Source organism: Lontra canadensis, unplaced genomic scaffold (genome assembly GCF_010015895.1).
Source record: "Lontra canadensis isolate GAN:19392208 unplaced genomic scaffold, GSC_riverotter_1.0 scaffold24, whole genome shotgun sequence".
Lineage (NCBI taxonomy): Eukaryota > Metazoa > Chordata > Mammalia > Carnivora > Mustelidae > Lontra > Lontra canadensis.
This window is the reverse complement of record NW_022631018.1, coordinates 22869826-22892240: the sequence shown is the minus strand read 5'-3', so window position 1 is coordinate 22892240 and position 22415 is coordinate 22869826. Positions and strand designations below refer to the sequence as shown.

Here is a 22415-nt window from a genome sequence, read left to right as displayed (position 1 = left end):
CACGCTCTTCTCTTTGGGGCTGCTAGAGAGCGGCGGGATTTGGGTTCTCGACTGTGTCCGGAAAGCCGCTTTGGCATCAAGCTTGCCGGTCCCCACCAGGACTTCTCCTATAGGTGCCGCACGCCACGATCTATACACAAACATGATTTGTCTGATTGTTGCTGTCTGGGCCTGGAACAATTTTAATTAATGGGAAAATGGTCCTCAAAACAGTGATTAGACCTCTTCAGGTACAACAAGATAAAAGCCTGATGATTTGGATGGAGTACTCTTCTTAAATGTCTATTCTGTGCCTGGCAGCCAATGGGAGAGCCAGGCTGTCCCCCACCTGATCCGAGGAGTAATTAAGAGAGGGCTTTTTCTCCTACCTCCCCCCGCCCTCCCCTCCCCACTGGAGCTTAACAGGTTGGTGGTATAATTTGGAGACTTTAAGGGGTGTCATGCTAGGGGCTTAGGCAAGGGCCCGGCATCTTCTCTCCAGCTCCCCAGACACTGCCCAGCTGGGTTTGAAAAGCAGGCAAGTGAGGGGAGGAAGGAGGTGGTAGCAGGCGAGAGGGGTGACGCTTCCCAGCCAAGTTTGAGAGGGGCCTGTGGCCATGAGCGAGCTGGGCAGCCAGAAGAGCAGCGATGGCACCGTGTCTCGCCTCCTCAACGTGGTGGAAAGTGAGCTACAGGCCGGGAGGGAGAAAGGTGACCCTACGGAGAAGCAGCTTCAGGTCATCCTGGAGGACGCCCCTCTCTGGCAGAGATTCAAGGAAGTCACTAACGAGATGATCGTGACCAAGAATGGCAGGTGAGTTTCTCCGCTGGCCTGCTTGGGCTGGGAGGGCTCGGCTAGGGCGGCGAGCCCCCCGACTATCGAAGAGGCTGCCCGTCTTCACTCAGAGGCAGCAAGGGCTGATGACAATGCTCAGAAGGACAGTCTCACTCGGCTTTCCCCAGCCAACTTAATTAATTTCCCGAGATCAACGGAGGCGGAGGGTGAAGTCAGCTTGCGTGCGTGTTCACCGGAGAGATTGCGGGAAGGCAGCCCACGTGGGCCACGCCCCACGGGTTAGGGAGGTTAGCCCGAAATTACTATTATTTTCTGACTCACTGCCTGTCCTGGAGCAGACCTGAGCTCCGACTCTGTTCAGATGAGGTGAAAGTCAACTTTATTTGGAAGCTGAGTGTTTCCTCTTAAGCACAGCAAACTTGCCAGAAATCCGGGACCAGCTGAAGAAGGGGAACCAAAGGGCAAACGTCATCTCGCTGCCCATCGCTCCCTCGGCTTCCTGGTGTGTGTGTGGTGTGTGCTCGTGGGACATTGTGTGTGTGTGTGACGACGTGAGAGCCGTGGCAAGGACACTGCCTGAGGCCGTGGTGCGCTGCCTGAGAAGAGGGAAGATGCCTTCTTTTTTCTCAGTGCGGCCAGCTAGAGATGAGCAGCAACCCATCTCTGCGGGCCTTGCTTGGGTTCTGTGAGGTCCAGACCTGCTCAGTGGCTGTCAAGGTCACGGTGGGAGCTCTCACTCCAGAGGAAACGCACATGCTCGGCAGACAGTCTCTCTGCCCGCAGCTTGGCCAGACTGGCTCCCGGCATTCAGCTGCTGCTCACAGACCCTTTGGCTCGCAAGGTCAAGAAGTACAAAGATCAGAAGGCGCCTCAGCGTGGCAGGGTTAGGGTCCGCAGGGCTCCAGCTGCGGCCCTCAGGAGACATTGTGCTACGAGAGAAAAGTTGAGGCCGGCAGGGTTTCTGGCGAGCTTTTGTCCTTGTGCAAAATGCTTCCTTTCTCGATGCCTTGGTTTCCTATTTTCAGATAAAATCCACACTGTAGAAATGAACCATCCCTTGTCTCTCTGGGAGAATTGTGAACTCTAGCGCTTTTGCATGGCATTGAAGTGCTCTGTGAGGGGAAGGTGTGCCAGAAATAAGGGCATTTCAATACATTGTGATCACTCCTAGTAGAAAGAATATTAAACCCGCTCGGAATACCAACCAAACGAGCTTGATATTTCTGTTTTCTGACTCTAAATGGGTCCCCTACTTGTTTCATATATCGGATTTGTTACTTTTAATATTTGCATTTGTAACGATCTCCGTGCCTACTCTTTTTTTTTAAAGATCTTTTTTTTTTTTTTTAAGATTTTATTTATTTCTTTGACAGAGAGAGATCACAAGCAGGCAGAGCGGCAGGCAGAGAGAGAGGGAAGCAGGCTCCCCACTGAGCAGAGAGCCCGATGTGGGGCTCGATCCCAGGATCCTGAGATCATGACCTGAGCCGAAGGCAGAGGCTTTAACCCACTGAGCCACCCAGGCGCTCCAAAAATATGTTTTTAATATCAAAGAATCAGCCCCACATTTCTAGTTGGATTTACTTCCTTTCCTTTCGCAGCTGAATGATGCTGCGGTTGGAGAAGTTCTGTCCAGTAGTAGGCGGGAGTGACTGTGGTTCATCCCTTGTGTTTAGTGGATAGTGTTTGTGCCAACATCCAGCCTCACACTCTCCATTTGGCTGTCCAGGCGCCATCTGTGAGAGTACAATAAGCACAATCACCAAGTAAAAATACAGTCCATCTATTCCAATGAGGAAGAAATACAGTTTCTGAAGCCATTTAAGATCCAGGTTAATGATAGGACACACTGGGATGTTCTTTCACAATTTAGGAAGAGCTTTCTCTTGCCCGTGTTCACCTATATCGTTTTTTCTGCTTATTTAAAATGTAAAATTCTTCCCGTTTAATGTCCTTTGATATTAAATATGTGAAATATTCTGTAGAAACGTCTCATTACAGTCAACTTTGTTGTTGCTGTGCATGGAGGCCCTGCTGCCGTTTCCCCTTCTCCAGTGAACTGAATCCTCTCTTAGTTTCCATTATGGTCTCTGAACCCCTTAGGGTCAAGGTTTTGCCAGGAAACAGTTCCCTTTACACTTCAGATAAAAGAAGGGAGACGCACGTCTAAGAAATGGATGTGTTGATAATGAATGAGGTTGGCCTGAAATTACTCTCAGTCTCTTGTTATCACAGGTTTAAATTGTTAGCAACTTCTTACTGTTCTCGATACAGAAAGCTCTTGTTTCCGGTCCCTCTTCTCTTATGGGTCTATTCTTGTAGGTCTCCTTTGTGCCCACTGTCCTCCGCTTGCAGACCCAGCCCGTCTCCTCCAGATGCTTCACCCCTGCCTTTCACACGAACTCCTGAGCTCAGGGCACCTGCCCCCGCAGCCCTTCTCTGCGGAGAAGCTTAACACCCGGCTCCGGCCCCTTTCATTCACATAGCCTGCCGCCCCTGTGGGCAGACTCTGGATTTCTAGAAGCATCAGCGGGGGTCATCAGGTAGTTCCTGTCCGCTATAAGAGCTTGAACTCTGGGAAACAAACTGAGGGATGCTGGAGGGAAGGGGTGGGGCACGGGTAACTGGGTGAGGGGCGTTAAGGAGGACATGGGAAGTGAGAAGCGTGGGGTTCCATGCAACTGATGAGTCCCCAGATTCCACCTCCGGAACTAGGAATGCACGGTATGTGAATTAACTGATTTTAAATAAAATTAAAAGAAGAGAAAGTTTTGAAATAACATAGGATGGACTGATGGAAGAGTTCAGTCTGGGTTTCAGAAGGAGACCCGTCAGTGCGTGCCAGTAGGAGGCTTGCCTCTGACAGGTCAGAGGTGGGAAAGAGAGGGTTCTCCTGCGCTTTATCCCCAGAAGCTGGGATCCTGACCACCTTCGTTCTTCCCTCCATCTCTCCTGCCTCCCCCCTCCCTCCTTTTCTTTCCCTGCTTTTTCCCTTCCCTCTTTTTAAATGTGAGTTTGTTTTCCACACAGCAGCAGTTGTGACAACCTCCCTTCGCACCCTCTGTAGTGCGTCTGGCTGGTGAATCCTCCCTTTCCTTCCTGTCCTTTGAGCAGCGAACTTGAACTTCGATTGTAGGTTGAAGGAAAGAAACTAATTTGAGGCTCTGAGGCAAATCTGTGAAATCTCTTGCACCTCTTGTTTTCTTTACTAAAACATCTCCATGTTAGCGGAAGATGCTCTGTTTCACAGGTATTTCCATGCAGTTGAATAATTTCGACTCAATTCTGATCGGATTTGCCTCCAGCAGGTTTTCAGAAGTTGGAAGCATCTCGAATGTAACTGAGACGTCCGTTTGTTATCCAAAAATATGCGCTGGGAATCCTAAGTCGGATTTGCTGGGCGATTCAGGGCAGCGAGCTGATGCGGGGACGGGGAGGAGAGAGGGGAGATGGAGCTTGTGCATCAGGCAAATACATTTCCATGCCCTGTAGCCCCAGACACTCCCTCCAGGTTTACGGGCACAATCCCTGAGGGTCCTCTGTGTCTGTGTAATCTGCCTCTGACCCGCTGTTTCGGTCTCTTGCAATTCTGGGAGGAGACAGAGGAAGGTGCTTACGGGAGTGAGTGAGTTTTACCTTCAACTGTCTCTGCTCCCCCCATCTGCAAAAGCTGCCTCCTTCCCGCAGACCTCACTCCTCATAGCCTCCGTCAGCAGCCCTGGCTTTTGAGATCGCCTGTGAGGAACGCAGAAGCCAGAGACCGGCCTCCTGGCGCCGTGGCAGGGAGCTCACGGTAGAACCCAGCCACCTGCGGTTCCTCAGGCTTTCGGGCTTTCGGGGAGCGCTCGTTCCTCCATCCACGTCTGCTTTCTTGGTCCTTGCGCTAGCTCGCTCTCCTCCCCCTTCTCTCTCCTTCCCCTCCACTCCCGAATTAGGGGCCAATGTACATGTTTACCAGATCCCCAGAGGCGCTGGGGCTTCTCTGTGGTTAGCCGTCCCTTGGAAAGGAAAGAGGAAAGGCTGGCTGGGGTAGATGTGCAGTTCACCCTGGAGGACAAAGCCGGGTGCGTGCTGCCCGCGCGTGAGGGCACGGACTCTCCTGGACAGTGCTCCTGCTCCTTGTGACGTGGAGGGTGACGTGGACACGAGGCTCAGGGTCTGGACTTGGCCTAGACTTGGGCTGAGCTCCCGCCCCGGTTACCGGACTCTTAGCAAGGTGACAGACCTCCTTGTTCCTTGCTGGGATAATGGAGGTTAAAAAATTCATAGCATCTCTTAGTTCATTCGTGTGGCGATAAAAGAACAAAAGTATTTTTAAAATAAGTTTTTTTATTTGAGTAGATAGATATGGTGTTATCTGATTTTTAAGTGTATAACATAGTGGTTTGACAAGTTTATACATTATGCTATGCTCACCACAGGTGTAGCTGTGTAACAAAATAGAAATAATCATAAAATTCTTGGTAGACAAGTACTAAAGAGAATAAAGCAATAAACCATTATGTACGTTTTCACAAAGTTCCCCCCCCCTTAAGTAGACGCCACACCCAGCATGGAGCCCAATGCGGGGTTTGAACTCACAACCCTGAGATCAAGACCTGAGCTGAGATCAAGAGTCAGACACTTAACCGACTGAGCTACCAGCCGGCTCCATTCTGTAACTTTTCAGATGTGTCCTTCTAAAATCCAGGGACTATGGTTTCTTTGTTTATCTTTTTTCTTTTCTTTTAAAAAGAGTTTTACTGGGATCATTCATGTGCCGTACAGCTCACCCACTGAAAGCGCGTACAATTTGGTGATTTTTGCTATATTCACAGAGTTACACATATATGCTCACAAATAATTTTTTAAACATTTTCATTATCCACAAAAGAAATCCTGCATCTCTAGCCATCATCCCCCAAGTCCCCCCATCCTGCTTGGCCCTGGCACCCACGAATCTTTTTCAGTCTCTGGATTTGCTGACTTGGACAGTTCGTATGAGTGGAATCATGCAATAGGTGGTCCCTTGTGACCCTTTCCCTGAGCGTCGTGTCTTCACGGTTCAGCTGTGCTGTAGCATTTTTATTGCCAAATCATACTCACTTGTGCACATGGGCCCTGTTTTGTTTACCCATTCATCAGTAGATGGGCACGTGGGCTGTGTCCACTTTCTTTGCTCTTATGAATAACGCTGTTGTGAACATTTGTGTACAAGATTTTGTGTGTTTTCATGTCTCTCGCATGCGTGTGCAGGCGTGGAATTGTGGGGTCCCATGGCAGCTCTGTCTGTAACCAGCAGAGTTACCGGACTGTTCTCCAGAGTGGTCCCACCGTTCCGCATCCCCACCAGCTGTGTTCGAGGCTCCTAGTTTCTCTGCAGCCTCAGCAACACTTGCTACTGTCCACTTTTTAACCACAGACATCCTCGTGAATGGGAAGTGATTTCTCACCGCACTTTCGGTTTGCATTTCTCTGATGGCTGACGATGTTGAGAATCTTTTCGTGTGGTCACAGGTTCTTGAGAACATCAGGTGTGGCTCCTGAACATAGCATGAAAGGAGAAAAGCCATGACACATTCCCTTATTCTGGAATTAAAGGTCATGCTACATTCTTTGTGAGACCTAGCGTGATACAGCTAGGAGAGCACAAATGATAATCAGGTTTCCCCCCTCATTTTGCCTTAGTCACCCTAATCTTCTCTTTCCTCAGTAGTCCTCAATGGTCCAGGCTTATCTGGACCCCAGGACCATGTACTTGCTGTTCTTTTCGTGTATAGTTGCTTTTATAGAGTCATTTCCGGCGTCTGTAGGGTTCATTTCTTCTCCTTACTTGGTCTTAGCTTACTGTCCCCCCTGGACCTGCTAAGATCCATCTAGAGCAGTTTCTCACTCTTAATTCCCCTCTGTGACATCACCCACTGTTGTTCCTTCATAACGCTCTTGCAATTTAAAATTATCTTCTACATTTATTTATTATTACTTTTTTTAACTCTTTTTTTTTAAAAAGATTTTATTTATTTATTTGACAAATAGGCAGAGAAGCAGGCAGAGAGAGAGGAAGGGAAGCAGGATCCCCACCGAGCAAGGACTGGACACAGGACTCGATCCCAGGAGCCTGGGATCATGACCAGAGCTGAAGGCAGATGTTTAACCGACTGAGCCGCTCAGGTGCTCCAAATCATCTCTTCAGTCTTAAGGCAGAATTGTAGGAAACTTCTTAACATTTCATGCCCTGAAGATGACAGCCATGCCACATGCTTGAGGGGCTGTGTCCTTACTCTGCCAGTTCAGTGTATGACGAAGATACGTTATATGAGCTTTCTTTTTTTTTTTTTTACCTTTACATGTACTGCATATCCTTATCAAGAAAACTTACAGTACGTTTTAACTTCATATGTGAAATTACGATTACACATTTCATGCCTGACCAAACCACACCGGACCAAACAACTTCACCATTTCAGAAAAAGCCATAGACCGGAAATCAGACCGTCTCTCCATGTGCCTCACAGAAACGAGCCAGGCTCCCGTCGGTGACAGTGACCCAGTGTGGCCCGTGGGGTCATGTCTGATATCTGCTTTGGTGATTCTTGGCAAATGGCATCTGTGCCTTTCAGGGGGCTGCTGCTTTCTATACTTGGCCAATATTATTAAAATAATTGAAAATGTTAAAATATGTTGTGGAAGGGAGTAGTTTCATCGAATATGACGAGAAAGGAATAGAAGAAAAAGCAAAAAACATGCAAGGGGACGAATTTCGATGCCACAGGCAGCTCCCATGGGGAGGACCATCATTTTCCTCTACAGGAAAGTCACCGTCATGTCGTGGAGGGACAGGAGGGAGGAGGTGAGTCCCACAGCATCAGGCAGGACCTGGACTCGAGATGCAGGTTTCCCGTGCGAGTCGCTTGTAGTTCACGCACTCGCACCCACCCTACCTCCTATTTAGATTTTCTCTCCTTGAGCCAAGGCTGGGGGAGGGGAGAGACGACTCTGGGGAGCCGAGGGAGAGAGGGAGCAAGCCGTCAGCATTCCCATCATAATCCCAAGGCCAGGGATCTTTTTTTTTTTTAAGATGTTATTGATTCATTTTTGAGAGAGAGCAAGAGAAGTAAAGAACCAGGGGAGGGGAAGAGGGAGAAACAAACCCCCCGCTAAGCAAGGAGCCCAATGGGGGACATGATCCCGGGACCCTGGGATCATGACCCAAGCCAAAGGCAGACACCCCACAGAGTGACCCACCCAGGCGCCCCAAGGCCAGGGTCTCCTTGCAAATGACCACGAGCCAGCCCCGCCCTCACTCCTCGCACATCTCCTGAGTTTTTTTCTCAAAAGCTAAAGATGCTGTACACCTGCACATCTTACGCGTTAACGTTCCTGTGACTCGCCTGGGGACTTTGGAAAAGCACAGCTTCTGATCCAGCAGGTGTAGCGTGAGGTCTGAGGTTCTGCATTTTGAATGACCTTCCAGCTGGTTAGGGACCAGTGCTGCTGGCTCAGGGGCCGCTTTAGCAGCAAGTGTCTAGACTCGGGACTGTTAGCTTCTCAGTTCGGGGATTCAGATTTTAAGAAGTATTGACAAATAAGCCAGTGTCTCGGGCAATCGGGTGGGGGGGCGTGTCTAGTAACCAGGTCTTTTAAGGATAATTTGGAGCAACTTAGTACATTTGGCGAAGGAAAAACAAACCAGAGGGAATGAGACGCCCAGTGAGGGGCCTCTGCAAATGCGTGAGACCAAACTTGCTAGTGCTGTTCTAGAGGGCAGCAGCAGGACCAAGGAGTCCAGGTCGGTGCGTCTTGAGCTCAAATTCCCACAAAACGCTCAGTGAAAGGATGGTTCCACAGTCATACCAGTTCAGTGTGTGCACAGACCCTATCTTTGCAGAGGTTTGTAGAGCGCATTAGTACATTAAAGGCTCTGAGAAGTCATGCAGGGAAGGAATTGGTCTAACTGTAAAGCCCAGTGCTCCCTCACCTCCTTAACCGTGAAACCACCTGCTCCCTGTTTGTGCTATTACTGCCATTCCCCACTGGTGTTCCTTGTGGGGGAAGGACTGGTTTGTGGCGTTAATGTGGAGACTGATGTGCACCCGGAGGACGTCTTTGAAGAAAGGTCTCTGTGAGATTGTGGCGTCTGATGACAAACTTTGGGCTTCAGCCTCCTCTGTCAAATGATGAGATCAGTGGTTTTCGGACATTAAAACAGAACACAATGGTTTAAAGTAAAAACCCCAAAATGACATGCATTTGTAAGAAGAGGCCCCTGTTGGAATTGGGGCTGCAGGCCTGGGGCATTCTCTGCGCCCTGGGGCACTCCAGGGCAGGTCTCCCGAGAGTGGAGGGACGGCTGGGTGAGGCGCAAGGTGTCCCACACACATTGACATCCCTCCTGTGACTCAGTTTCTGCCTTTCCTTTTAGACGGATGTTCCCTGTCCTCAAGATCAGTGTCACGGGGCTGGACCCCAATGCCATGTACTCCCTCCTGCTGGACTTCGTCCCCACGGACAGTCACCGCTGGAAGTATGTCAATGGGGAGTGGGTGCCTGCGGGCAAGCCGGAGGTCTCCAGCCACAGCTGCGTCTACATCCACCCAGACTCCCCTAACTTCGGGGCCCACTGGATGAAAGCTCCCATCTCCTTCAGCAAAGTCAAGCTCACCAACAGGCTCAACGGAGGCGGGCAGGTACGACCGGGTTGCCCGGCCACGCGGCCGCCCCACAGCACCAATCAAGAAATATCAAGGGTGCATTTAGGCAATTAGAGGGGTCCTCACCGGCCTCTTCTCCCGTGGAAGCCAATTACTCCCTGGAGCCCAAATGTGATCGGGAATAAACAGGTCTTAATTGGCGCTCTCAGTTTTAATGGACTTCCTGATGGTAAGAGCGCGCGGGAGTGTGGCGGTTTCCTTAATCATCGGCCCTGCCGCAGTGCTGTCCTGTGTGCTGCCTTTTTACCCAGCCCCGCGAGGAGATGTCTGTGGGTCCCGGCTCTGTTGTTCTCTCCTCTTTTTGGTGTAAGTGGCATGTTGGCAGTAGACAAAAACCTTAATAAAAAGCTGCTCCTAAATGAAATAATTGCGGCTTCCAGCGGGGCATTATGATAATTGTCAGTAGAATATCCGAGCGGCTTTGGGTTTTCAGAAAAACAAACAAACCTTAAATAAGGAAGGTTTTATTTAAGGTCTCCAATTAGAGTAAACAAGAACTCGGGGCTTTTGTCCCTCTTTTGTTTTTTCTGGGAATGTACCGTGCCAGGCTGTGATTTATGTTAGGAAACGCCGACGGTTGAGGGGTGGGCAGCCCGTGGCTGGGGGAGGGGCTGGCAGGCCCCCCGCTGGTTGTGCTGGGAGCCTCTGGGTCCCGGCTCCTCGCGCCTCCTCTGACTCGCGAGCTTAGCCTGCGGGACCCCGGAGCTCAGGCTTCGGCAGGAGGAGATGCGCCGTCGCCGCCCTGGCCGCCGGAAGGTTCCGGGGCTTTACTGAAAGTCGTTGACCCGTAAGCAGTTCCTCCTCCCCCGCCTCACGGCCTAAGACCTGCAGTCGGGCTCCGCTGGGTCGCCGAGAGCGGATGCCGTGTGGCGGGCGGTGTCCGGTGCCCTCTGTCTGCAGGTGGTGACGTGGGAGATGTCCGGTCCCCTGTGAAGACCAGGATGTCTTCACCGACCAAGTCCTCCTGCGTTGTTCTGAAAACAGCGGGGAGTGAGAGGGCAGCCGGGGCCGGGCAGAGAGCGACTCTCCACAACAGCCTTCTGGCCGGCCGTGTCACCGCGGGCCACCCCTGGCGGGCCGGGCCGGGCTGCAGCGTCCGCGGGCCTCTGTCCTCTGCTTCTCCGCCCCCACAGATCATGCTGAATTCTCTGCACAAGTACGAGCCGCAGGTGCACATCGTGCGGGTCGGGGGCGCGCATCGGATGGTGGCGAACTGCTCCTTCCCCGAGACCCAGTTCATCGCCGTCACGGCCTATCAGAACGAGGAGGTGCGCGCGGGCGCGTGCCCGGGGGGCGGGGAGGGCGCGCGTGGGCGGGCGGCGGCTTCGCAGGTCTCCGCCGTCTGCAGAGACGCGGTTAAACGGCGGGGTCACCCTCCCACCGGCTCTTGCCTGTCTGCCAGCGGCCGGTGCTTCCCCCGCGGGCCCAGGAAGGTGCGCTCGTGCGCCGCGCGGAAGCCCCAGACGCCCGGGGTCTCCGTCGTCCGGGCCCCGTGTGCCCTCGGCCGCCCCGCGCGGGGAGCCCCTGCCCTTCGAGGCGAGGAGCCAGCCCCGGCCTCTGCCGTTCGCCGGGGCGCCGCGACCGGGCCGGTCGGCTCACTCGAGAGCGTCCTGGGCCTGCGCGTCCGCAGAAGCGCTGCGGTGGGTCGGATTCTTTCTGACTCAACTTAAAAAAAATTCTTTTTAGAATAATACATGTTTATTAAAGAAACGCCCGCGGAATAAATAAATAGCACAGAAGTATGTTCAGCGAGAAAGAAAAGGAAGTAGAACTGACCTTCCTCTCCTGCGTCTCGACCCGCTCCCCGAGCACAAGACACATAGGAGCTTCGAGTGTGCTTTTCCGCACAGTATTCGCGTCTGTAAGCAGACGTGAGAATGCGGACTTCCTCGCATGCATCGGCTCGTGTCTACATGTTAGTCTGCAGATTTCTCTCTTTTTCCAGGCGTACCTCTTTTTCTGACGTGCCCACAGAGGACACCCGTGTTTCAGGCCATCAGCTGCCACTGCTGGGCAGTGGGCCGTTCACAGTCGTCTCATGGGCTGTTGGAGATAACGCTGCAGGGTGTGCCCCGGGCGTCCACATGCACTGCCGCTGGCTTGCTGGTGAACTCCTAGCAATGGCATAGCTCCAGGGAGAGCAGGGGCTTAGGTGCCCCACATCGCCGGCGGAGAGCTACTCCTCTCAGTGCCCGCACCGTTCCCAGGGGCTTTGATAACCTGTTAGTGAAGAAAACAAAACACACCCCCCATACCAAAATAGACCCAGAAGGTGTCTTGTTGCTGCCTTCATCTGCATTTCTTTTTTGGAGGCTTTTAAAGAATTTGGGCTCCTTCCCAGCTTTCCGAGTCTGAATCCCCAGGGCTGGTACCCGGGGTCGAGAGTCTCTAAATTCTCCCCAAAGGATTCTGATGAGCATCTGGGCTTGGAAACTACTTAGGGAAGCCTACAGGTTAAACTGAGCTGCTGATTGCACTTGGATCACAGATGGGCAGAGAAAATGTAATTTCTTTCCTTTATGTAGTCTGGCCTCTTGGCTGAGCCCCTCTAGCAGCCGGTGGGAACAGAGGTTAAATATTTGATCATTTCAACAGGTGCGGTCTTTGTAGGCGAAAACATGCTGTGTTCAAGATGGCCCACCCTCTCCTGCTTCTCTCCCTTGGAGGGAGGTCTTTGAGGGGGTGTGGTTTTGCAACTCTGGAGAGTGCATGTTTGTGTGTGTCGGGGTGCTGGAGACCCTGTCCTAGCTGCCCGATGGCCTGTCTCAGCCTTGATTATGCCCTGTGGGACTCAAGCCCAAGAAAACCCAACCTTAGAGCCTCTCTCTGGTGCCAGCACTTTCCTGCTGGGTTGGCGCTGATGCACCCAAGAGGGGCAGGCCTGTGGGTCAGTGCTGGTCTCACTGCGCCCCTTGACCTCTCCAGGTTTAGACCAGGAGAAAGACGGGGACAGGTGCATCAGACCCGCCCTCTTCTGATTTCTTCCCCGTTCCTGGGTCGGAAAGAGTGGTGCTTTTATTTAACTTTTCCTCTTTCTACCAGGCCCTTGCTGAAATAAACATTCTTTTCAATGCTTTTTTATTGAGCAAAGATTTGTTGACTAGGACTGCCTGCTGGGAACACCGCGGTGGGCATCACAGGTGTGGGTGCTGTCCTCAAGTCCGTATAGCCCACGGGGAGAGGCCATTAGCTAATAGACGTTGTATATGGTGGCCGCTGGCTCCGAAGAGGGAAGCCGGCAAAGGCCGTGGGATGGAGTGCCAGCGGCTGGGAGCGATACACTGTGTTTCTGTGACCCGAATCACTGAGGAAGTGATCACTGAGACTCAGGGAGTGAGGCTGGACCGTGCTCTCCGGGAGACATGGACTCAAACCTGCATGACTGACCGTGTTCCTGGTGACTTCTTAGAAGAGTAGCTTAGGTGAGGGCGTGCTCAATATATTTAAAAAAGAAAAGAATGAATAAACAAAAGAAGGAATGGTAGGGTTAGCACTTCAGGCTTTGCACATTTCTAATGCTTTGCCCTCTCTTTGCTCATATCCCACTGTGTTTCCCATTTTCACCACGGGCTACAGCACAGCGCTGTCACAGACCGTGCACAAGTAATTTCGTGCAGAACTGAGCAAAGAAATGTGGAGAGGGAGAGCAAGAGAAAGGGGTTATTCCGATGTTACAGAAGTTCCCAGGTGAAGGTAAAGGGTTCCGTTTGTTCATGTATGTTCCACTTTCACTAACACTTCTTGTCTTTGTAAACGGAAGATAACAGCTCTCAAAATCAAGTACAACCCTTTTGCCAAAGCCTTCTTGGATGCCAAGGAAAGGTGAGTAGAGAAATTTCAGTAAAATCGCATGAGCTGATGTCTGCAAATGTGAAATTTATGCTCATCTTGGAAGGAACTTGCATTACCTTTGATAGAAATAGGTTTGTGACATTTAATTCCATATTCAACAAACTCCTAATCATCTGTGCCTGGGAGCAGGGCTCCAGGGGAACCTCTAACTGGCAATGTTTGCTCAGCTCTCTTTTATTACCGATTCTTGAAAGTAACATAGGCAGATTTTGCGTGGTTTTTTTTTAAAGATTTTATTTATTTATTTGACAGAGTGATCACAAGTAGGCAGAGAGGCAGGCAGAGAGAGAGGGGGAAGCAGGCTCCCTGCTAAGCAGAGAGCCCGATGCGGGGCTTGATCCCAGGACCCTGAGACCATGACCTGAGCCGAAGGCAGAGGCTTAACCCACGGAGCCACCCAGGCGCCCCGTGATTTAGTTTTAATGATCACTCTGCCCTTCCTCCAATTCTCTCTGAGTGGTGCAGTTTCAATAATTTTTTTTTTTTTTTTAACTACATGTAGCCCAGGAGAGGTGAGTGATTCGTATAAGTAGGTCATAAAGGTGAGAGCTCCTATCTTTCAGGTCTGAGGGAAGACCATTCAGAGACTGCTAATGATCTCTTCTGGGCCTTTTGGCTAAGATCAAGTGTAGTTTCTGCTCTTGCCGGTTCCGAGACTTCTGGGATGGTGAATGGTGACGCTACCACTTAGGCTAGTGACTCCCCAGCTTCGTGTTTTCCTTTTCCATTCTAGAAAAAAAAAATAAAAGAATGATATTACCTAATTGACTTCGATTGATGGACTTTGTCCTGTTAGTATTTGATTTAACTTAATTTCCGATAACTAAAGCCCAAGGGAAACCTCAGATGTGAGATGAACAGGACAAGCAGGTCGTCCTGACTTGGGTCCTGGCTCTGCCGTTCCCTGGCTGTTGGCCATGCTGCCTCTCTGAGACCCGCTTTTTCCATCTGCTAAGTGGGTCTAGCAGTATTTTTCTGGCAGGGTTATTGGTGGGTCTAGCCTATCCCAGATTCGCCCGTGCCCCGAAGTCCTGCGCAAACCCCAGCTGCTGTTGGCGCCGGAGTTCCGTCAGGCAGAAGCAGTGACCACAAGTGAGAGAGAGCCAACTAAGTGGGACAGCGGGAAACAGGGCAAATCGGCGTGACCATAGGTGGTGCTCTGAGGGGGATCGCATGCTAGATGAAGCACCCTGGGTGAAGGGGGCAGACATCTGAGACCAGAGGTGTCTGGTTTTCTTATTCCAAGAAAGGGATTGCTTTCCAGAGGGAGCGTGGGGTAGACGTCCCGCTGGACTTGTGTTCCGCTGGACAGCCCGGGCGCACTTCCTGTGTTCCAGGAGTCACCTCAGAGACGCTCCCGAAGCTGTGTCCGAGAGCCAGCGCGTGGCCTGCTCTCACCGTGAGTCGGGTGAACGCCGGGTGGGGGGTTCCCTGGGGACCCTGGGAGCCACCTGCCACCACACTCAGACCCTTCCTGTCGCAGATGCTCAGGGACTGTTCCACAGCTTCTCTCAAGACTCAGTAGGTCGTTTCTTCCACTCAAGACCAGTGTGTGCCCTTCCAGGATTCCCAAAGAGAACCCGTGTTCCTGAGCGGTTGGACCGAAGCTGGGGCGGGAGATAGAGTTCTCAGACTGGACTTTCCATGTCCCAGAGGCTGAGGACTGTCCCAAGTGCATTCTGGGAGTCTCCCCTGCCTCTCCACTCTCCACTCTTGGCGGTCTGGCCTGGGTCGGCCCTGTTCTTAGTGTTTGCCCGTTTTCGAGTTGGTTCCCACCACAGTGCTTCAGGCAGGCTCCGGTCTTGCCCGTGGGGAGGACTCTGGGTGGCTGACTGGACGGCCACAGGGTGGGGTGAGTGATACACGGCTGGGGACCCTGCAGATACTGGGGGTCCCTCACCGGGCGCCGGCCTCCCCATGTCTGGATGGCGGGGGAGACCCCCTGAGGGAGGAAGGCCCTGAAGCCGCAGCGGAGGCCCAGGCCAGTGAGGTCAGGGCGGAAGGTTAACCCTGGCATCAGAGAAATTTGAATGAGAATCGTAGTGGTTTGCTCGCTCGGGCACCTGCTGTCGTCCTGCTCTGGGGTTCTGGGGTTCTCTCCTGGCTCCTTCCCGTAAGCCTTGGTGCGTGTTCCACTGCAGAGTGGCAAGGGAACAGCTTGCAGAAAAGCACTTAAAAAAAAAAAAAGGGGAAGGAAGAAAGAAAAGCACTTTTTCAAGCGAGCTGGAAAATGAGCCTTTTGTACTAGTACTGGCCCCGTGTGCTGAGCCCCACCTGTACTAAGCCTTCGTGTTGCCATCTTCTCAGCGAATGTCTCCAGCGGGCCAAGGGCGCAGGAGCCTGGTTCTGGGAGACCCCATGCCTGGCTTTGCCCACTGGACACCTGCATCAAGAACATTTTCTTTCTTTCTTTCCAATTTGGGTGCCTTTTCTTTCTGTTTCTTGTCTTTTCCATTCAAAAACAAATTTCTGTGAACTGTTGTATAACCTTCCAGAATGTTCTGCAAGATTCTTATGTCAGGCTGTGCTAGCCAGCTCCCCACGTTTTGCTTCCAGATGCCTCTGGTGGGGGGTGGTGAGGGGAGCCATCGTGGCTCTGGCTGGGAGTGAGAACTGCAGACACCTTCCCCCTGGGCAGAAAGAGACCCTTGTTCCCGTGAAGCACACTAAAGGTTCCCTAGTGGCTGGGGATGACACAGACATCTGACATCCCCGTCTCAGACTGACTTTTAATTTAACTCAAGTGAGTCAGAAGCAACCTAACTTTCTCATTCCCGTAATTTCCTCACTCGAAGGGTCTTTTGCACAGCTCTGTGCACAGACATTCCCCTCGCAGCTTCCCGAGCCTCGAGAGCAGCTGCGGGCCTTGTCCTAAGCAGCCAGCCACGCTGCTGCCGTGGAAGGGGAGGGACAGCGGGGTGGCCTCCGTCTCCCCGGGGCAGACCTGTAGTGTCACACAGAGGCGCAGTATGTGAAGGGACTGGAGACCTGACTTCTGGTGTGCAAGTTCAGGGTCGGTCCAAACCTTCCTCTTGTCTCTTCCAGTGGGAGGCTGGATCTTTTCCAACCCGGATGGAGTGTGCGCAGCAGGAGCTGCCAATTACCAGTATGCTGCCCCCTTGCCTCTGTCTGCGCCCCACACCCACCACGGCTGTGAGCACTACCCTGGCCTGCGGGGGCACCGGCAGGCTCCCTACCCTTCGGCCTACGTGCATAGAAACCATTCTCCCTCAGGTGCGTGGTTTTGCTGATGAAGCCCCTGGGGGTGAGGGGTGGGGCTGGTGCGGGAGACAGTAAACAGCTGGTAGTAACAAGATGTATCCGAAGGTGGCATCGCTTTCATCAATTATACACAACAGTTTTGTGTATTGTTATTTTAATGTCTTATTTTACTCACCAGTAGTTGAGTATATAATCATGACATTATCTGTGTTTTATGATTTTTTCATAAGACCATCTCCTGGTCCCTGATAGATGTGATGGGCCTCCTCCCAGGCTGCTGGTGGACTCAGCATTTCAAGCTGCGTCTCCAAAAGCCAAGCTGGGGGGACCCGGGGTCCTCAGCTCACCGCCTCCCCGTGGCTCCTTTCTGCACTCGTATGCCGCGGCTCTGCCCAGGGCGGAGTGGGCCCAGTACTGGAGGGCTCGTAGGAAGGGCTCTGGGAGCTGGGCCACCCTGCAGCCAGACTTCCGCATGGTTCGGCTGGGGGCGCACAGGGCTGGCCTCGGGCACATCGGCAGTGTATCTGCTTACTTGCTTATTTGCGGAGCTGCCGCTGGCCTTGGTGCGCTTTCTTCCTCACTGACCCCCACCGAGCCGGCCTTGGCCTTGCAGAAGCCCAGACCCTTGCCTGCTTGTTAGATATGTGGGGAGGGAGGAAGGGAGAAGGGAAGCCAAGGGCTGATTTCTCATTCGGTGATGGTGCGACAGAGATTTCCTGAGGGCTGACTGTGTGCTGGGTTCTGTCTGCGAGCGGATTAGACAAACACCCAGCCTGACAGAGACTCTGGTCTCCTGTGGGGAGAGCGACACTAGACGACAGAGAGAGGTTAGATAGGTGGCAGGGGACATGGAGGAGAAGCGTTAAGGTTCCATCCTTCGGGACGCCCCGAGCTGTCTGCAGAGGGCCTTCCCGGTCACCTGCTGTCTGCGTCCCTTCGCATGCTGCTCCCAGCAACCTTGAAAGCCTCTGCCGGGAAGACATAACATGGAGCTTCGTGGCATCAGAAAGTGGGCTGTGTTCTCACTGCGTCCCTCCTCGGTCAGCACAGAAAACAGCTTCTGAGCACCCGCTGGGCGCCAGGCCCTCTTCTAGCTGGCGCCAGTGGGGGGTGGGGACGGTGATGGGGGGACAGTCTCTTGCATGAGGAAGCTCGGGGCTACACGGACGCGTAAATGACAGAGCGGGGCACGCCGTCGCGGGGGCTCTCCCATGGTGCTCGGACCCGTGGCAGCACCTTGCTTGTTACAAGTGTAGGCTCTTGGGTTCTCCTTCTGAAAGAGTCGACGCTTTAACAAGGGCCCGGGATGACGCGCGGGCACAGTGAGGTTGGGGAAAGTCTGTGACCCTCACCAGCCGCGGTGCGGTGCCAGGGGGGGAGAAAGAGCCGCGGAGCCGCCCACAGGGGCTCTGGCTGGAGCTGAGATCTGTGGGATGCGCAGAAGGGGAAAGCGGTGGCAGTGGACGGGAGTGAGGGTGGACGGCAGGGGACCCACGAGAGGCCCGGGGCACTCCAGGGAAGAGTGGTGCGGGCAGAGGCACAGCGGGGAGAGGCCCGGGGTGGCTGAGGGGCGGGTCTGGAACGGAGGGGGAGGGCCCAGTCCTGAGGAGGCGTGACTGGGCCAGCCAGGCGGTAGGCTCCAGAAACTTCCTCCTCGCTCTCCTCTTCCCCTCCTTCCTCTCCCTCATGTCCGCACTGTTCATGCAGACGGAGGCTCGCAGGCGCTGTGCTTGCGGGGTTTCACGTTACTTGGGGTTGCTGAGAAGAGGAAGGGGCTGGTCCTCAGAAATTCTGTCTGGGGCTCCGGCGGGCCCTTCGGCTGGTGTTGAGGAGACGCTGACGTGCCCCTTCTTCAACGGGAGAGCGCGTGGTGGTGCGCGTCCGGCGGGTCTGGTCACCAGTGGTGGACCGTCCCTCCCCTCCCGGCCTCCTCTGTACAGTGGGGAGGACAGGTCACTGCGGTGACGATTAAAACATGAGCACCGGGTGGCCTACGGTGGGCACTCGGTGTGTCTGGGAGACCGTGTCTCTTCGGTTTCCCTCCGCAAGTACCCACAAACTCCCGGCACCAGTAGCACAGACCGTGGGTGTGTCGCCATGAGGCGGGTCCTCAGCCGCCGTCTTTGTCTGTTCTCCGCGCTCTGTCCACTCAACTGTTGTCCTTTCCCCAAAGTGAACTTGATGGAAAGCTCCAGCAGCAACCTGCCGGTGTTCTCCGGAGTGGACAGCTGGACCTCCTTGTCCTCCACGCCGCACACCAGCATCCTGTCCGTCCCGCATACCAGCGGCCCGCTCAACCCAGGGCCTAGGTAAGACCAGCACTGGCAGCTTTGCTCCTCGGTGGTCCCGGGGGTGATGCGGGTGCTGGAGACCCAAGTCCGTTCTCTTTCCGATGGTGGCTTCGCTGCGGAGTCGTTGTCCTGACTCTTAAGCCACTGGCAAGTGCGGGGAGCAAGAGGATGGACTTTCCTCTCCCAGAGACGAGGGAGGGGAAAGCACTTGCTCCGCTGTATGCTTCAGTGTTCGGTTTTGAAAAGGGAAAAGACTTTATGGCCTGGAGTCGTTTGTCCTGAACCAGCCAGAAATGGTGTGAACTGTGGTGTGGCAGATAGACACCGACTGTGGGAGGACGGAAGGAGAAAGTGTCTCTAGGTACTGAGAATTCAAGATGCTGGGCTGTCCGTGTTGTCATAAACCACCCGTCCTACCAGAGGGACAGGCTGTGGGTGTCTGCCCGCAGCCCAGGTGACAGAGCAGAGTGTAGCACATAGGAGCCGCGGCGTAACCTGCACACCAGAGACCTGTGTTTTGTTCGGGCTTCTGGAGATGAGGGGAGAGAGGACAGAAAGGGACCTTGGAGTTTGGTGGACGTGGGCGTTAGTCCTGGTTCTGTCCCTTACTGACTTTGTGTCTTCGGGCAGTTTTCTTGGCCTCACTGAGCTCCAGCGTTCTGGTCGCTAAAGCGGAAACAATAGGGGCTGCTCTGGGTCATGAGGAGCCCAGGAGGAGAAAAGGCACTAAAATGCTTCGTGAGTGGTAACGTGCTACAGAAGCGCCAGCTGTACTTTCAACATAGGTGTGCCGATGGTGAGGAGGTCCAGAAAGGGATTCCACATGCAAAGGTGGGTCTCGGAAGATGTCTAAGGATGTGTGTGGTTTGCCGGTCTAGCAGACGTTAGGAGATCGTAGCATTTGGGTCTACAGCACGGCTGCTCATGCTCGAACAAGAGTTAGAACCACCTGGGATGTTGTTAAAATGCAGGATCTGATGACAGGTCTGGGTTGGAGCTTGCGCTTCTGCCCTTTGACAAGCTGTGGGTGTTGTACGCTTGGCCTTGGGGGTTTTGATACTGATGCTGCCTTGGTGCTTGGGGTCCAGCGCTGTGCTGCCCCACGCAGCTGCCCCGGCCACTGGTGGCCACTGAGCCCTGGAGACGGAGCCGGTCCCGGGCGGGGATGTGTGTGCTGGAAACACACACACACTAGCTTGAAGATGGAGCAAAAAACAGAGCCTTAAAAAGCTCAACTCTTTTTTTTCTCTTTTTACCTCAAAACCATGTTGAAATGATAGTATTTTAAATATCTTTGGTTCCATAAAACCTAAATATAAGCCGCATTTTTCTTTTTCTTTCCTTCCTTCCTCCCTCCTTTTCTTCCTTCTTTTTTTATTTTTGTGAAATATGTAGCTACTAGGCAATTTAGTCTTGCAGTTGTGGTCACGTTTTGTATCTATTGGACAGTGCTCGAGTGGGTTATCTAAGGAAAAAGCATGGATTTGGGTTGTGGTAGGAGGGGAGACAGTGAGCCCTTGAAGATATTAGATAACCCTGTGGCAAGTTCTGTCCTCCATACTTCACAGAAGTCATTTACAGTATCCAAAACATCCGCAAGGCTGGCATTCAAATTCCTGTTTTACCACTGGAGAAACTACAGCTCCGAGGCATTAAAAACGTCCCGAAGGTCATGCACTGAGTGTGTAATGAGCGCACGGCTTTCCCACCGGGCGGGAGGCATCAGAAGGGGCCCGCCCTGAGCGATGTTGTGGAAACGTCTCTTCTGGAGGTCCGGCCTCAAATCCCAGCCAGCCGAGCTGGCTAACACCCAGACAGACAGACAGCCCCAGAGCCTGGCCTTCTGTGCGTTTCCTGTGGCCCCGGGAGGTCTGTAGTCTCTGGACTGGGGCGCAGAGCACAGGGCGCATTTCTCCCTCTTGTTCCCTCAGTGGCGTGTTTAACTGACGACCGGCTCCGTAAGGATTTTGCTAGAGAACAGCAAACGTGCCCAGGACTGTCGGCGTGTGCCGAGCCTCTTCTCAGGCAGGGCTGTATCAGAAGAGGCAGGATTCTAATGTCAGGACGTAGGGACGCCGGAAGGCCGAGAGCGTTGGCGTTTATCCCACCCGCTGCAGCAGCAGGCATGTTCGTCTGTGTTCGGGAGCAAAAATTACGATCCGCTGGAAAGCTTTAAAGAGCCCTGATCCCCGGGCCACAGGCCAGATGGGTCGAGTCAGGTGTGTGGCGGCAGGCCCCAGGCATCGGTGTTATTTCGGAACTTGCCTCGTGATTCCCCGGCGCAGCCAGGTTTGTGGCCAGGACTTGCAAATGGGAGAGGTCCGAGGCGGTGGTCTAGCTCCCAGCCTCTCTGCTGGGGAGCAGAGCCGTTGGGTGCAGCCCGGGAGTGCGAGAGTTCGTTACAGGTGCCGCCCTTCCTGGGTGCCGCGGGCCGGGCATCGCCCGCGCCCCTCTTCCTCCAGTCGCAGCCGGCCTCTGATCCCTGTGCGTGAGGGCGACCCCCAGTCTTGAAGGTGAGGCCGTGGAGGCCGTAAGGCGCAGGGCGGGAGGCCGACCCGGGTCTTCTGACGCCTGTGTGTCCCGGCTACGCCCCGTCAGCCCTCTTGCCAGTCTGAGGTCCCCCTGCAGGCCTGGCCTTCCACATCCGCCCCCCTTTGGCTCTCCCGGCCGTCCACGCAGGCTGCAGGGTGGGGCTCCCCGAGTGAAACCCTGTGTTCAAAATCAGATGTGCCGTGGCAGGGCCGGGGAAATTCAGGTCAGGGCACCTAATTCCATGCTCATTCTGCGGCGTGTCGCCGCTCGCTTCCGCTGCTCCGCGGAAACAGGGCCGTGCTGTGTCAGAGCCAGAAAGCCGTGGCGAGGCGCCGTCTTCCTAGGCCTGGGCCTCCTGGCGCAGTGTGCGTGCTGGGCAGCTGGCTGGGTCTGCTGGCCGCGTCCTCAGCATTCTGTGTCTCTCTGCAGCCCCTACCCGTGCCTGTGGACCATCAGCAACGGCGGCGGGGGTCCTGCCGGGCCTGGCCCAGACGTGCACGCCAGCTCCCCGGGGACATTTCTTCTGGGGAGCCCAGCTGTGACTTCACCCCTCTCCGCCCAGGCACCCAGTTCAGCGGGTGCTGAGGCTCTGGGGGAGCCCTCGCTGACCAGCATCGCCGTGTCCACCTGGACAGCTGTGGCCTCACATCCCTTCTCAGGCTGGGGTGGCCCGGGGGGTGGGGGGCGCCATTCTCCCTCCTCGCTGGATGGGTAGGCCGGATCCTGGGGGGGTCAGCGGAGAGCCTTGTCTGTATAGAGCATTTAGAAGCCCCACCTCTGTGTCCAGTGAGTTAGACGGCCGCGTCTCCCCACCCAGTGAGTGCAGGGTGCAGGGGTTCTGGGAGGTGGTTTAGTTTGGTGATGCTCCCTGTTTCTTGTCCCACAGCCGTCTTCTCAGCAGCCCGTCGGTGACATGCTCACGTAACTGGGGTTCTCAGGGCACCTCCCTTGGCCCTGCTGCTTACTTTCAGATGATTCTAGAAGGCCTCACTTCTGCTTCCTGTTCCGTGGAGGTGGTGTGAAGGTCTTTGGTGAGCTGCACCTCTCCCTGCA

At 53.9% G+C, this 22415-nt stretch overlaps 1 protein-coding gene and 1 pseudogene across 1 annotated transcript; both read left to right on the top strand.

Annotated features, from left to right (window-relative positions):
* The first annotated feature begins 410 nt into the window (after window positions 1-410).
* TBX19 (T-box transcription factor 19) lies at window positions 411-22103 on the top strand. Its single transcript, XM_032863089.1, has 8 exons — window positions 411-793; window positions 9177-9441; window positions 10599-10733; window positions 13226-13287; window positions 14655-14716; window positions 16363-16551; window positions 18713-18848; window positions 21792-22103. Exons 1-8 carry the CDS (start codon window positions 597-599, stop codon window positions 22075-22077), a joined length of 1332 nt encoding a protein of 443 aa, XP_032718980.1. The 5' UTR covers window positions 411-596; the 3' UTR covers window positions 22078-22103.
* Window positions 13914-14082, top strand: LOC116870895 (annotated as a pseudogene).
* Window positions 22104-22415: the final 312 nt, after the last annotated feature.